The 15237-nt window shown below is 37.5% G+C and overlaps 1 protein-coding gene across 3 annotated transcripts in view; it reads right to left on the bottom strand.

The window, feature by feature from the left end:
* TRPM6 (transient receptor potential cation channel subfamily M member 6) overlaps positions 1-15237 on the bottom strand; it is a 174724-nt gene that overhangs the window by 90261 nt on the left and 69226 nt on the right. For all 3 annotated transcript variants that reach the window (XM_043891277.1, XM_043891278.1, XM_043891276.1), the window contains 3 exons: positions 4666-4745; positions 2101-2139; positions 1084-1261 (listed from right to left, as the gene is read on the bottom strand). In XM_043891277.1, coding sequence (XP_043747212.1) covers positions 1084-1261; positions 2101-2139; positions 4666-4745 — 297 coding nt within the window. The remainder of the gene's footprint in view (positions 1-1083; positions 1262-2100; positions 2140-4665; positions 4746-15237) is intronic.

A 15237-nucleotide genomic window follows, 5' to 3' on the forward strand; every position in this document is an offset into this window, starting at 1 on the left:
CAACTCTTTCTCCCAGGTAAAATGAGTAAATGATGATGATTATGAACCAACATAAAAGGAAGAAGACAAAAGGGAAAAATCACATAAAGAGTTCTGTGAAAGTCAGCTTCCGAGGACAGTTTTCTTACCAAGTGAAGGAAAAGCCAATGCACAAAGTTAGGTGCAAGAGGATTAGTAATCAGAAATGTAAACTACTATACAATTACATTATGAAACCTTATTATTATGGCACTATTAAAACTGTTGCTGATTCGCATTGTTATATGAGAGAAACCAACACAGCGTGGTGAGGAAATGATCCTCCAATATAAAAAGAAGAGAGAGAGAGAATAAACTTGAGACTTGTTAAAACATAAGAAAAAAAAAAAAAAAAGAATTATTCTTTCAAATCCATTTAACTGATGGTGACACTCCAGGGCACAGCTGATTCTGAGCTTTCCTGAGGCGAGTGCCCCCTGCATTTTCCCCAGGGAAAGCTGCCTCTAAAAAACCAGTGAGTAGTTAACAAGCTCAACAGAGACAGCTGACCTGTCAATAACTATGCAAATCACATGCAAAATTACAATGTTAGAGACAGGAGGAAAACTGGCCCGGAAAGCCCAGCACTGTCATTCAGGGGGTACGGAAAGAAATCACCCCCATTTCCTTTCCAAGAAGAATTTCTCATGGGGACATAGCAGGCATCAAGAGCCACAGGCTAAGTTACTGGGAATTGCTATGGCCACACTTCTGGTGAAATCTGTTCTTTGGTAGTAACTTTTGTACATTCCCGAAAGGAAGGGCAGCCCTTTGGCAACTGCCTCAAGAGTAATAAGCCATTCTCTTCTGCAGGGGACATAAAAGCTGGCTTGAAAGAGGTCTATCAAATAAATAAAGAGCTGGCCATGCCACATTTAGGAATTGCACCTCAAATAGAAAGCAAACAGCCGAGTCATTTTTGTCAACAGGTCAACAACATGGATCGCCTTTGCAATAAAATCTGGTCATCTGATCATCTACACTTGGAAATTCTATTTGGAGATACATTTGGAGGTTATATCCTCTGTTTAGAAACCAGCAAAATAACGAGAGTTATTAGCAAACCTTGGAGTGGTGGATGTGCTCTCCATGTTGGAAGTTAATTGTGCCAAAGGTATCTGTAGGGCTTTTCGTGGTGTGCTTTTCAACAGACCATTGTTCATCTTCACTACCGCTGGCAGCTGAGACTGTCCGAGCATAATCTATCCCATGATGGTCTCCAATCAATAGTCCACAGTAACACCTTAAATTTGACATAAAAACCAATTTAAAATAGAAAACACACAATTTTAGAATAGGAAATGGAGGTAATGGGAACTTCCCTGGTGGTCCACTAGTTAAGACTCCACACTTCCATTGCAGGGGCATGGGTTTAATCCCTGGCTGGGTAACTACGTTGCTACATGTCGTGGTCAATAAATTAAAAAAGAAAAAATAAAAAGTAACTGGATTCAGTGTTTCTAGGGTAATGTATAGATGACATATATCAACAGTTTAAAAACTTCACATTGAGGTTTATATTAGATTTCAAACACTGGGTTGTATTCTAAGTTTAAAAACATTCTTAGAGGTTCTCTCCCTTAGCTGCACATTAGAATCATTTTGGGGATGCTTTAAGAAGACACTAAAGATCTCTTACGCACCCATGTTCATAAAAGCATTATTCACAATAAGCAAGAGCTAGAAGAAACATCAACAGATGAATATATCAACAAAATTTTAAAATTCTGAACAACATAACTGATGAATGGATGGACAAAATGAAAAAGTTCTAAAGATCCATTACACAACATTGTGAATATACTTAACACTGCCGAACTGTACACTTAAAAACAAAATAGTAAAGTAAAATAGTAAAGAAAACAAACATCAAATTGTATATTTTAAACATGTGCAGATTAATTTATGTCAACTATACTTCAAAAAACTGTTTTCACAAAAAAAAAACCCAAGACTTAAAATTAAGAAAATATCCTCATGTAATATGTAAAATGCACATCAAAAGGAATATTAACCAATCCAAAAAAAGAGATGTGACTTCAGAGATATATATAAACATAGAATTTTTTATCTATGGCTTACCTGATTAAATTCTGACAGACTTGACATCCTGCAGTGCATCTAAATAAAACAGATAAAACCAGCTAGTTTATTAATAAATTTTAAAACAAATCTAATTCATATATAAATATCTGTTAATTTTCTATAGCCCAGAAATCAGGATTACTGAGTATTCATACATACTACCTCCCAAATACTCCCCTATGTCATTTACCATATATAATTACACCTTAGCAACTATGATCTAATTAACAGAACAGAGTTAGGAACCAAAATACCTGGATTTAAATCTCAATGATTTAACAATTCTTCTAAGCCCCAGTTTTCATATCTGAAAATAATATCTGACCCATACAATTATTAAAAGGATTAAGGGTGATAATATATGTAAAGTGTTGTACAATATTTGATACACTGCAGTTTGTATAATAATGTTGGCTACTAATATTATGCTATGAAGATAACAGAATTCTTAAGAATTAAGTAGGAAAATATACATATACAATTTTAAAACCCTCAGTTCAGTTCAGTCGCTCAGTTGTGTCTGACTCTTTGCGACCCCATGAATCGCAGCATGCCAGGCCTCCCTGTCCATCACCAACTCCCAGAGTTTACTCAAACTCACGCCCATCGAGTCAGTGATGCCATCCAGCCATCTCATCCTTTTAAACCCTAAACACTGTCAAATTGAGGAACATTTGGTGTGAATATAATTGTTATCTTTATTAATCTCTTTTTTATGATTCAAAAAAGCCTACTAGATTTGGGAGTTAGCATTATGGTCATCAATGATCACAATTTTAAGTCTGAAGATTTTTTGTTTGTTTTGTAAAATTAAGATTTTTAAATCTTAGCATCATGGCAGATCTTCTGTTGTAACAAGCAGGCTCTCTAATTGTGCTTCTCAGGCTCTAGAGTACATGAATTCAACAGTTATGGAGCAAGGGCTTAGCTGCCCTGCAGCGCGCGGGATCTTAATTCCCTGCCCAGGGATCAAACCCACCCTGTTCCCCACAATGCAAGGTAGATTCTTAACCACTAGACCACCAGGGAAGTCCCTGAAGAAGTTTTAACTAGAAAAGAAATCTAGTTAAAATAACGGAATAAAAGGTAGTGTTCATAAAACAGTCATTCTAAATTATTCAGAAATGAATGTTCCAGCCTTTTAGAATTTTTTTTTTCCTCAACAAGTTCAAAATGAGGGGAAAAAAAAAAAAGGCACTGTAATCAAGTCCATCAGGTTTGTTTCTTATTAGGAGGTACAAAAAGAATCAGTAAAAGATCAACTTTTATCTAAGTTTAAAATAATGAACCACCACTGTTTCGCTGTGCACTGTGAGGAAGAAAACTCCATGAAGGCTACAGTTTTTAGAATTTTACTAGAGTCTAAGAAAAAGGCTGGCATAGGAGAAACAGCCATAATCATCCATTAACCTTTTTTTTTTACAATCACAGAAAAAGAGAGACTGCTTTCTTCCAATAAAAAGTAGTACATCTTTGACCATTCATGGAATTATGATCACTGATGTTCTTCTTGAGTCTGTGGGCTAATGACCTACAGTTTACCACATTTCATGAAGTTCAAAGTGACTGTGAAGATGATTTTCCATTTACAGAGCAGTGGGAGTCACCTGAACTCAATCTGCCTTCCACTGCAGCCATCATCATACTACAAAATGTCATAAAAGATGAAGGGAAAAAACAAGGTTACCCTGACTTTTTATTCTGTAAACCTTTCATAAGCAGGTAAAAATGAGGATTTCCGATCACAGGGCTTATAAGCCACAGGTAATTCAAAGAGGGTGGGACTAGTAAATATTTAACAAATGCAAAGAACACTATTTTAGTCATCATCCCCAAAGAACTAGAATTTCAGTGACCTCATAGTGCTATCTTTCATGAACATAACAGCTGTGATTTCTAAACTTCAAATGAATACAAGGCTAATTGCCCAACAGAATCTAAAAGTAGAATGGTCCCCCTAATTAAAACACTGCTCTCCTATTTTCCTTTCCTTTTAACTCTTTTCCCTAAGAGTAATGCTACCCAACCTTAATTTCATGGATCCATTACCCTGGGGAATTTTCCACAGCCCTGTCTTCCTGTCTTTCACTGGCTACTGTTTTGAACTTTGTTCTACAAGTAGAGTTTTCAAAGGATTGTCAAGAACTCGGAGTGGTCAAACTCAGGTCATTTCATTCTGCTGCCCATTATCTGCTCAAGGAAAAAGCCTGCAGGAGGAAAAAATTAACTGTTTCTATAATCTGAGCATGGAGTCCTTAAATATCCCAGCTACTATATTCCATAGACACCTGGGGATAAGGAATTCACACTGTGTTGAAATATCCAATACTCAAAACTTATAAATTTCTTATCCAAACCCAAGTGGAATAGATGTAGTACTAGATACTTCCCTGGTATCTATCCTCCCACTAGACAAACAACTGTATCAAAGATAAAGCAAGAGTAAAATTTACCACAATAGCAACAGTGGCTCTGCCAAGGTAAAGTCATAGCTCTAAATTTCAATAAGCAGTCTCCCAAGTACTACAGGTTCAAAAAGAAAAATGTAATTAAAAATTATACCTGTGAGGGTCTTTAGAGCTGGGTATGATTTTGTTACACTCTCTCTTGTTGAACACTCCTTCAATCCAAGATTTCTGGGACTGAATAGAAAAATGTCATTATTTTTGTAGCCTAATGAAATGAGAACTCAGTATAACCACAGTAGGCCAGGTAGGCAAGATATGTTTAATTATAATACACACTAATTAAAATGCCAAGACCAACCCCAAACAGACTAAGCATTCATTGGCTTCTATTACAGACAATATAGACAGAAATAATTTGAATGCCAAAAATATTCCCAAAGTTAATTGGTTCATAATCTTATTTAAATGTAAGATTCCTAAATGCATAAAACTCTACCAAGGAAGTAAAGATATAGCTGAAGCATTCTCTTAATTCTTCCAAAAGTCACTTTTAAATCTCGCACCGTAACCCTATAGAGTGAATATGAAGCTCTTAAACTTCAAAAATCTCACTTATAAAGTCCCACTTTGGCTAAGATTTGGCAGGAAGCTGGAAAGAATGTCAGAGGAGGGCTGTAATCTCAGCAAGATTCTATGAAAGGAGTTCAATCTAAAACTCATCTGGAGGATACGTAATGGGGAATACTGCACATGCGCCCTCAGAAGGGACCTTAACCGAAAAACTGATTTCCTGATTCACAGGATAAACGCCCGATTCACAGGAAACGAGACTTACTTCCTGACCAATAACCACCCACCAACAGTCTCTCCCATCCTCAAGACAACGAATTTACTGCTTGGACTCCGGCTGGGTGCCCCGTTCTCTGCACTCCCTGTCCCAAACCCTCGACAGATTCACCTACAGCTTATGACAGCATCCATTTCCCAAATTGCAATCCCTCTGCTATTCCCAAATGAACTCAATTTCTGGTCATTCAAGCTTGCCTCAGTTTACCGCTTTCTTTAAGGGAGAATTTGCTACACATTGTATAAGCATAGTAAGTTATAGGCTAAATTTCAAAATATCTGAATTCATTCAACAAACATTTTAGAATAGGCCTCCATGTGGCATGCTGGGAATCCTATGGCAAATAAAGTTCTTATTCTGAAGAAACTCAGAATAAAAAGAAGGAAATGGATAAAAAATTGATATAGTTAAACCTCCTGTGTAACAATTAACTATTAAAAATAGCTCCAAAAAGAGAACTTAATTTAGGGGCCTATGTATATAAATTAAGCAAGCTATGCTCAAACATTCCCTTCTTTTAAAGGCTAGACAGCCAACCAGTAGAACTATCTGGGCAAACTACTTTCTTCATATCTGTTTGCTCATCTATTAAAAATGGAGATAGTAATACCTTAATGGGCTATTGAAAGGAATTAAAAGCTTAGAGTTCTCCTTGGGACCTATTAAGGCTCAATAAAGCTTAGTTATTATTATTGGTAATATCAGAGGTAAAAATTAGCTTTTTGGTTGGTAGCATGGGAACTTAACATTGGTGTATTTTTTTCATAGAAAAATACTTCGGTGAGCTCCAAGTCTCCCTCCTGGGACCTCTCATATTACAAAGAATGATTTTTATGGGTCCATTTTTCCCCACCAGACTCCAGTTCCTAACAGGCCCCAAGCCAGTCATTGCTGTTGCCCCAGGGCCCAACCCAGTGATTACAGAATGAGCAACAAAAGGAACACACTTAAAACAGAACTTCAAGAATTCATGTATACAATTTTCTCTCCAAGGGTGTAAACAGGAAACCTGTGCCCTAACAAGAACATGGAAACCTTCCTCCTGCAACTCCCATATCTTATCTCAAAACTACAGGAAAAGAAAAGCAGGCTTAATTTGCAAGTGTTTCAAAACAATTCTCAAATTAGAACTTTATTTTTTTGTCCCTACCTCATAATGGTAGCCTTTGCAATATACACTTCAGCACCTGTGGAAGAGGTCCCCCCATGTTCAGTTCAACAGAGTACTATTAGAAGCCATATGTCCGTTGGTTCTGATTCAATAGCCCAAATCTATTCAGGGCAAACAATCGACATGTGTTTGCCACTTGGAGCAGAACATTGTTGTTGACAGTAGAGAATGTGCCATTTCTGCAGCAACCATGGCAGTCTTTATAGACTGGGTATTTTTTATATACTGGGGCAGTGAGGTTGTGTTTTCATCGTTGGTATTATTTAGGGAAGGGAAAGGCAGATGGAAAAGAAGGAAAATAGTGCCAGTCTTAGGCTGTGTTGGCACAAAGTTTGCCTCACCCGAATATATATCAGATTTTACATGCCCAGGACTAGGGTGAGGGTGGTGAACAGCAAAGAAATGTCTAAGACTAATTCTCTAATGGTAGCTATACATGAATTAATTCCTGATGTCACTGAAAGTATTTCTACACTAGGGCTTTATAGGGTTTCCGGATAACAGATTCTTTCTCAGGGGAATCTCTGAGAAGGAATAGTCTTAGAGGCATTTCTTGATTTTTTAAAAAAAAAAAATTCTTCTAAATGTTCATGGATTTTTCTTTTTTAATATCCAGGAGACTGTGTGATTAGGGGCTGAAGGGCACACAGCTTAACAAGTAATTTTTTTTTAACTTTTTCATACTTAAAAAAAAATTAAACACTTAAAACATACTTTTTCCAGGTAAAACTGACTACTTTATTTTATATCTATGTTTTTATACATACAACACTTACTCACACCTATTCAGTTGTTTTCTTCTCCACATTATTACAGTCTACTTCAAGATAGGCATTAGTTTATTTATCATGGAATCTACACCATGCAGGGAAGCACCAGAATGGATCAAATACAGAAAACATTTTCACATTCCAGACTGACATTTTTTATTTTCTTTACACAGCCCCTCCCTTGGAGCAACGACATACTCAAATTGAGTGCCAGGCAGATGGACGTGTTGGCTGGGGAAATGCATCAATGCAAAGCCAGCCCGTCTACTAGGAGACTCAGCTCAGGGTCTCCCACGGTGTTTTGCCGTAATCGGAGGGATACCTCATGGGACTCACTTGATCTGAGATTAAGAGTCTTAGGTAAAGGGCATCCAAATCTAAAATAACCCAAAACTGAGGATCTGGCTCACCACACTGCCACAAGTTAACCTCACTGGTTTTCCAGTAAATAATCTTTCCAGAAGGCATCATTTAGGAGTACTTCTTCATGAACACAAAATAACCTTACAGGTTTTCTTCTCTTTGGTTTGTCAAAGGTAAGCACTATTTTGATAGTAATGATTTCTTTTTATTTTTCTTCTTTTTTTTTTAATGGTAACATCTTTAATAGAATATCAACTAAATAACTCCCAATTCCCTAGAATGCCACTTCCCCCTATTGGGTGAGAAATTTTACTGACATTTCTATACACTGCCTTACTGAGCAAAAGCATTTAGAACTTCAGAATGACTATTTAGATTATATAAACTCATGAGTATATGAGTAAAACATTTATGAATCCTCCACAGAGTCTAATGGGGAATCAGAAGTCAACAGTGACCTACTTAGTAGAGTATATCATAAAACGTTCAAGTTAAAATGTCATACATCCCTCCACAGCCCAAATTGGTGAAAGCTCTCTTTATATTAGTCCAAAAACACAATTTCAAATGGCAATGAGAAGACATCCTTCCCTCCGCTCTCACACATGCTCAGCCTTATCTTCAGGGAACTAAACTTGCAAACAAGATGTTTATAACTTCAGATCATGTGAAATCATTTTGATAAGTAGGAAGAAGGAAATAGGAGGCTTCCTTTATGAGTGTTCTTTACAACTATCCCTGGATAGTGAAATACAGAGTTTAACTGAATGCGGGGCCTAGTTGCTGTAGAACCACTCTAAGAAGGTTTTCAAGTTAGATATATTCAATTTCCAATTTCCACTCAGCAAAGCATTCACAAATTTGTTATTCAGGTACACAGATGGTCTTTATTTATGCTACAAATATCTTCTTAAATTATCCAAAACTTTACAAGTACTACACCTAAGTGAACATAGTCTAGAAGTTTCTTGGAGTGAAGCTTTACTATTAGCAGAACTATACTCAAATAATCGACTTTTAGAAAACCCACCATCCTCTGAGACAATAAAGCCTTTACTAGGAATTACAGGCTAAAGGTAATGGCATTTATGTTATCCATAGTAAGGCATATATACAATGAAGATTACATGTTTCACTTTCAAGTGTAACAGGGCAGAAAGAACACTGCTGCTTCCAATTCCATGCAGATACGTACCATATATTTAACATATTTAAATACCACACATACCACATATTTAATTCAAAATCTTTGCTGAAAGAGTAAGAGAGGGCTTATCATAGAGTGAAGTAAGTCAGAGAAAGACAAATATTATATGATATCACTTATATGGGGAATCTAAAAAAATGATACAAATGAATTTATTTACAAAACATAAATAGACTAACAGACACAGACAACAAACTTATGGCTATCAAAGTGGGTAATGGGGGGGGAGGGGAGATGGAGAGAGATAAATTAGGAGTTTGGAATTAATATATACACACTATTATATACAAAATAAGTAAATAACAAGGATCTACTGTATAGCACAGGAAACTATATTCAATATCTTATAATAATTTATAATGAAAAAGAATCTGAAAAAGAACACATACATATATATGCATGTATAACTGAATCATTTTGCTGTATACTTGAAACTAACACATTGTAAATTAACTATATTTCAATTTTTTTTAAGTGGAAAATAAAAGAATGAGGGAGGATTAGAAAAAGAAGGGTGAGAGAAAAGATATAAAATGTTCAGGTGTGGGTAATTTCAATGCCATTCCACATTCAGAAGTACAGCATGACCACGAGAAGCAGCTCTCAAAGTTTGGGGAGTTAGAACTCCATATTCATTAAATTTGCCAAGGACCTTCACAGAACTTTTACTTGTGGAATATAGCTACCAATATTTACATATTAGAAATTAAAACTGGGACTCTTTAAAGTATCTCCCCATTAATTCATTTAAAAAATCAATAATTATAATCAACCTAGTACATGTTAAAATAAATAATATAGTTTTCATGAAAAGTATTTTTTTAAAGGTTTATGAGAAAAGCATTGCATTTTTGTCTGGCTTTAAACAGCAGGATTCTTATATCTGCTTCTGCATTCAATCTGTTACAAGGTGGTTTTGGTTGATGTACATAAAAAGAATTGACCTGACAGGGACATGGAGTTAGAAAAAGGAAATAGTATTTTATTAAACATTTTAGATATCATGGATTTGTCCTGTAATGTCTGGAAAACTCCACTGTATGCTTATGATAGAATGAGTGAAAAAGGAAAATGTACCAGTATAAAAATAATTTTGACTTTGAGGAACTCTGAAAGGGTCTCAAAGATCCCGAGTAGTCCCCAGGGGTACCACATTTGAAAGATCACTGCCTAAAAGTGACCACACATAGGCACTAGGGTTCAGTATGAATGAGACAGGATCTGCCATTTCCTGGCTGGGCTCAGGTCCCACACGCACATCTTAGTCTGCCCATCTCATCTCAGTGAGTGCACTGCAGTATTTCAACATCACCTACTTAATCTGGTGTTCAACTAAAGAAAATTCCAACATAGAGAAAAAAGCAGTTAGAGATCAAATCTTCACATACTTCTCTTTCTGAGCAATGTAGGAGGTTTTCGAAGGATACATTTGACTGCATTTATTTTTACTTTTACATCTGACTTTAGTACCTACCACATGGATCCTCCCAAAGACGTCACTGGTAAGTACCAGGCATAAGCCCTCCAGAACTCACAGGCAGTATATGTTCTGTCAGCCTACCTACTCCTCCATTGATACTTATAAGAATAATAGTTTTATCCATTCATTCATTCAAAATACTTTGATGGGCATATTATATAACTCTAATAAAAATAATAAATAAAATTGGGTCCCAGAGACTAACACCAAAAGAGAAGAACCTATGTTTACTGATAGACATTAATACCAAGTATGGCACAAGGGCAGGCTGTGGGACTCCTTGGAAGCAGAAATCCCTTCTGTCTGCCAGTATTTGGGGGAGGCTTGAAGGAGGTCACAAAACTTAAGAAAGTCCTTGAAAGATGACAAAGATATTTTTTCCCTGCACATCATGTAGGATCTTAAGTTCCTCAACCAGGGATCAAACTTACATGCCTTGAACTGGAAGCTTGGAGTCTTAACCATGGAACTTCCAGGGAAGCCCCCAAAAGATGACAAAGGTTTTGAAAGGTGACTGATGAAGTTCAATGGTGGTTAGAAATGTAGAGACTTAGGCCTGGAGAAGAATTCAGAAGACACCAATGTTAAGGTACAACAAAAGCCACAAAGTCACTGAGGAGGAGAAAACAGAGAAGATAAAAGAGCCAGGAACCTTTGGGAACATCTGACCATGTTGGAGAAGACTCTTGAGAGTCCCTTGGACTGCAAGGAGATCCAACCAATCCATCCTAAAGGAGATCAGCCCTGGGTGTTCATTGGAAGGACTGATGCTGCAGCTGAAACTCCAGTACTCTGGCCACCTCATGCGAAGAGTTGACTCATTGGAAAAGACCCTGATGCTGGGAGGGACTGGGGGCAGGAGGAGAAGGGGATGACAGAGGATGAGATGGCTGGATGGCATCACCAACTCAATGGGCATGAGTTTGGGTAAACTCCGGGAGTTGGTGATGGACAGGGAGGCCTGGCGTGCTGCGATTCATGGGGTTGCAAAGAGTCAGACATGACTGAGCGACTGAAGTGAACTGAACTGAAGCATAGGGTATAGAATAAATTTCAGGGAATAAAAATCAGAGTTATTAATCAGGATGACATGATACCTGAAGTTGAGAAGGGAGAAAATTTTTCTCTCTAAATTTTGTATTATTACAAAAGTAGCTACTTTCAAAGAGATACTGAGAAGTGTTTAATAATGAAAAGAAAGTAAGAAGGACAATTTTTATTGTCCATGACAAACACACAGATTGAGAGAGAATCAGAAAGTAGATTGTAAAACAGAGAAGGCAGCTAGTGTACGATATCCTTGGAAGAAAGAAAGAAAACAGCCACTAGATCAACAATATAAAGCAAAGTCAATGCTTATGTAGACTTTTATATACGTCAAGGGCTGTGCTAAATGCATTAAATGCTATTCACAACTGTGAGACAGATACAATTACCGCCTCGACAGAATGGTGCAGGTTCTATGGAATACACGCACTAGCACTGTTTTGCGGAGAAGGCAATGGCACCCCACTCCAGTACTCTTGCCTGGAAAATTCCATGGACGGAGGAGCCTGGTGGGCTGCAGTCCATGGGGTCACTCAGAGTCGGACACGACTGAGCGACTTAGCAGCAGCAGCACTCTTCTGCACTGTGTTTAACAGACAAAGTTGAGAGGTTGACTTTATGTTAAAAAAGCTGGAAACAAAAAAAAAAAAAAAAAGCTGGAAACATGTATGTAGATAAAAGAGTGAAGACGGAAGAGAGAATAAAAATGACTTTAGAGACTCTGGGGGTGAGGAGCAGGAAACAAAATAATATGAATAGCCAAGGAGGAAGACTCAGCCTTGAGGAAAATGCTTCTTCTTGTGACACAGGCAAGCAGTAGAGTGGCAAACTTTCCCTTCTTGGTAATTCTGCTCCAGCCCCTCTTATCTATGCTTTTCAGAATATGCCCTATGCTCTCCACATCTCCATTTAGCTGTGATGGCTGCAAATCTCAGCATTCTCCTTTGCTCATCTTAACCAGACAGAAAGGCAGGTGATACACAAGTGGAATCACAGTGCCCCTTTTCATTACTAGCTCTTTACAATACATCAGCATAGCACAGTATCTTTTCTGTGAACCACAAGGCATAGGAAATGCTCTCTCAGTAGAGGATCCAACAAATTTCAAATTGATGCAGGTGGGACTTCCCTGGCAGTCCAGTGGTTAAGACTCCACTCTTGCAGTGCAGGGAGCATGGATTTGATTCCTGGTCAGGGAACTAAAATCCCACATGCCATGAGGCACAGCCAAAAAAAACAAAAGAAGAAAGAAAGAAAGATGGGGAACACCAAGAGTATCTCACTGTTCACCCTATGGAGAAACTATCATATGACTTTCCAGGAATGTCCCTAATACACTAACCAAAAAAAAAAAATGTGTGCCCACAGGACTAGACTGTGTGACATGTAATTGGAGATTTCAGGCAAGTGGACAAGTCAGAGCAAGGTATAATGAAAGGAAAAGAAGTAGAGAGCAAGGGCAAGGTAAATGTGTTTCCTTTTCTAGTCTGTAAGAAATCTCTATCAGAAAACTGGATAAATACTATTCTTCCTGGGTAATTCACCCCAAGGATTGTTAAAATAATTTCCAACTGCCCAGCTATCCAGCTATACATTTTCCTCAGCATTTCTTTAGCTACACTTAGAAATAGGTACTCTGCTTATATTTAAAAAAAATAATTACAATCACTTTCGGTAAACATTTTACAACTGTGTGCATAACTGCTACTTAGAACAGATTTGCTGTAATGTTACAGTAGCAGGTGACAGCTAGCTCAGGTGGTAAAGAATCCACCTGCAATGCAGGAGACCTGAGTTCAACCCCCTGGGTTGGGAAGATGCCCTGGAGAAGGAAAAGGCAACCCACTCCAGTGTTCTAGCCTGGGAAATCCCAAGGACAGAGGAGCTTGGTGCACTACAGTACATGGGGTCGCCAAGATTCGGACATGACTTAGCAACTAAACCACAACCACCACCATAATGTCATAATTGTTAAAATTATAACATTAGTTATAGTTCTTGGATTTCTCTTAGTTCTTGGACTCTAAACCTTTACTCTTTCATGGAACATGTTAGCCAAGCCCCAGTAACTTTTTTTTTAATAAGTAATTTTGAAAATGGTGTAAATGTCACCAGTACAACAGATAAGAAAGGAGAAAATCTTTTCTGCTCATATGAGCAGTTGGAAAACATTTTCTGTTCATATGACTCCAGAAGGAATAAACTATCCATTGTTCCCCTAATTATATTTAATCAAGGATCACCTTTGAGGATATCACACACTTGTTTCCACAGGATGCAATTTTGGTATATTCTTTTCCAAGAGGCTTCCACCCTTTATCAACTAAGAATATTACCTCCCCTAAATCTTACATCTTAATGTAAGATTTTTACATTTATCTTTAGGATTTTTTACTTAGTTTTTAAAATCTTTGAAATGTTTAATTTAAAAGATAGAAATTGTTAAGATTTTTATCTGAATTTAAGCTGAAAGATGTAGGGTAGGGTACAAATCAGGTTGGTTGTTTGTTTCTTTTTCTAAGAAAAAAAATCACATCCAGAACAAACAATTCCCCTAAAATTCAAGGAGGAAAAAGATGTTTTTATGGAATGAGGTTGGTCCAGGAAGTTGAGAATCAGAAGTGTCAGTGGGGTACCAAGAATTCTGTAAGCAACAAAGGTTGGCAGATATGAAATACCATTTGCTAGGAAAAAAGTTCCCAACTCCTCTTTCTGGTTGTTATATTTGATTTTCAAAGTTCCCATATTGTTGTTTAGAGACTGACTGTACTTTCAATGCAATTCAGGAAGTAAAGGGGAACACAGTTATTGCACAATGCCTTTTTCTAAGTCATTGAAAGCCAAACTATACAACAGGTTTTCATTTCCACTGGGTATTGACTATTAAGACATTTCTTCTATATCTAATTTCTTCTGCTATTTTAAGATGAGAAGAAGTATATTCTATTCATAAGGAAGAGACCTTGAAATGACCTAAGAAGACAATTCTAAAAACGTGATTAAACAAAAGAAAAGCAACTTTCTCCTTTAAAGAAGGTGTCACTCAAACGCTCACATGTTTTGTGATTGTGTTAAACAGAAGACTGTCCTACCTCAGTCACTGAGGAAGACTCTCTTCAGAAGACTGTCCTACCTCAGTCACTGAGGAAGACTCTCTTCAGAAGACTGTCCTACCTCAGTCACTGAGGAAGACTCTCTTCAGAAGACTGTCCTACCTCAGTCACTGAGGAAGACTCTCTTCAGAAGACTGTCCTACCTCAGTCACTGAGGAAGACTCTCTTCCCTGACCAAACTTGAGTCAGGCTACTTCCGACTTGAATCCTCTTTCTAACTAGGCCCCAAATTTGGGCTCTGTCATTAGCTCACTTAGTCAATTTTTTAGAATCCAGCTGAGTTAATTTAGCAAAACTCCCCCACGCTTGGTATCTGATCACTCCACTCTGGCCCAGCTTCCACAAGACTCCTGTTGAGTGGTCTAGTAAGAATCCCCCAGCCTTGATGTTTCCTCTTAACCCTTCCCATTCACTGATGGTATCCTGCTCCTTGCCAATAAATCTCCACTTCCCTTGTATTTGGAGTTAAGCCCTATCTCTCTTGCCTCCCGAAAACTCCCATTGCAATCATTTTTTCTTGACTGGTCTTCCTTGTTCTCTTTAACAAATGTCATGAAAATTTTTTCTTTAACAAAACCCACCCACCATACATACATACATACATACATACACACACACACACACACACACACACACATCACTGTCTGCGGGTTAGAAAACAACACTGACAACATATTGGGATTCCAGTAATTCTTAGAAACTCTCTCCTGGGCTAAAACTTACAGAGC

This window comes from Cervus elaphus, chromosome 29 (genome assembly GCF_910594005.1).
Source record: "Cervus elaphus chromosome 29, mCerEla1.1, whole genome shotgun sequence".
Taxonomy (NCBI): domain Eukaryota; kingdom Metazoa; phylum Chordata; class Mammalia; order Artiodactyla; family Cervidae; genus Cervus; species Cervus elaphus.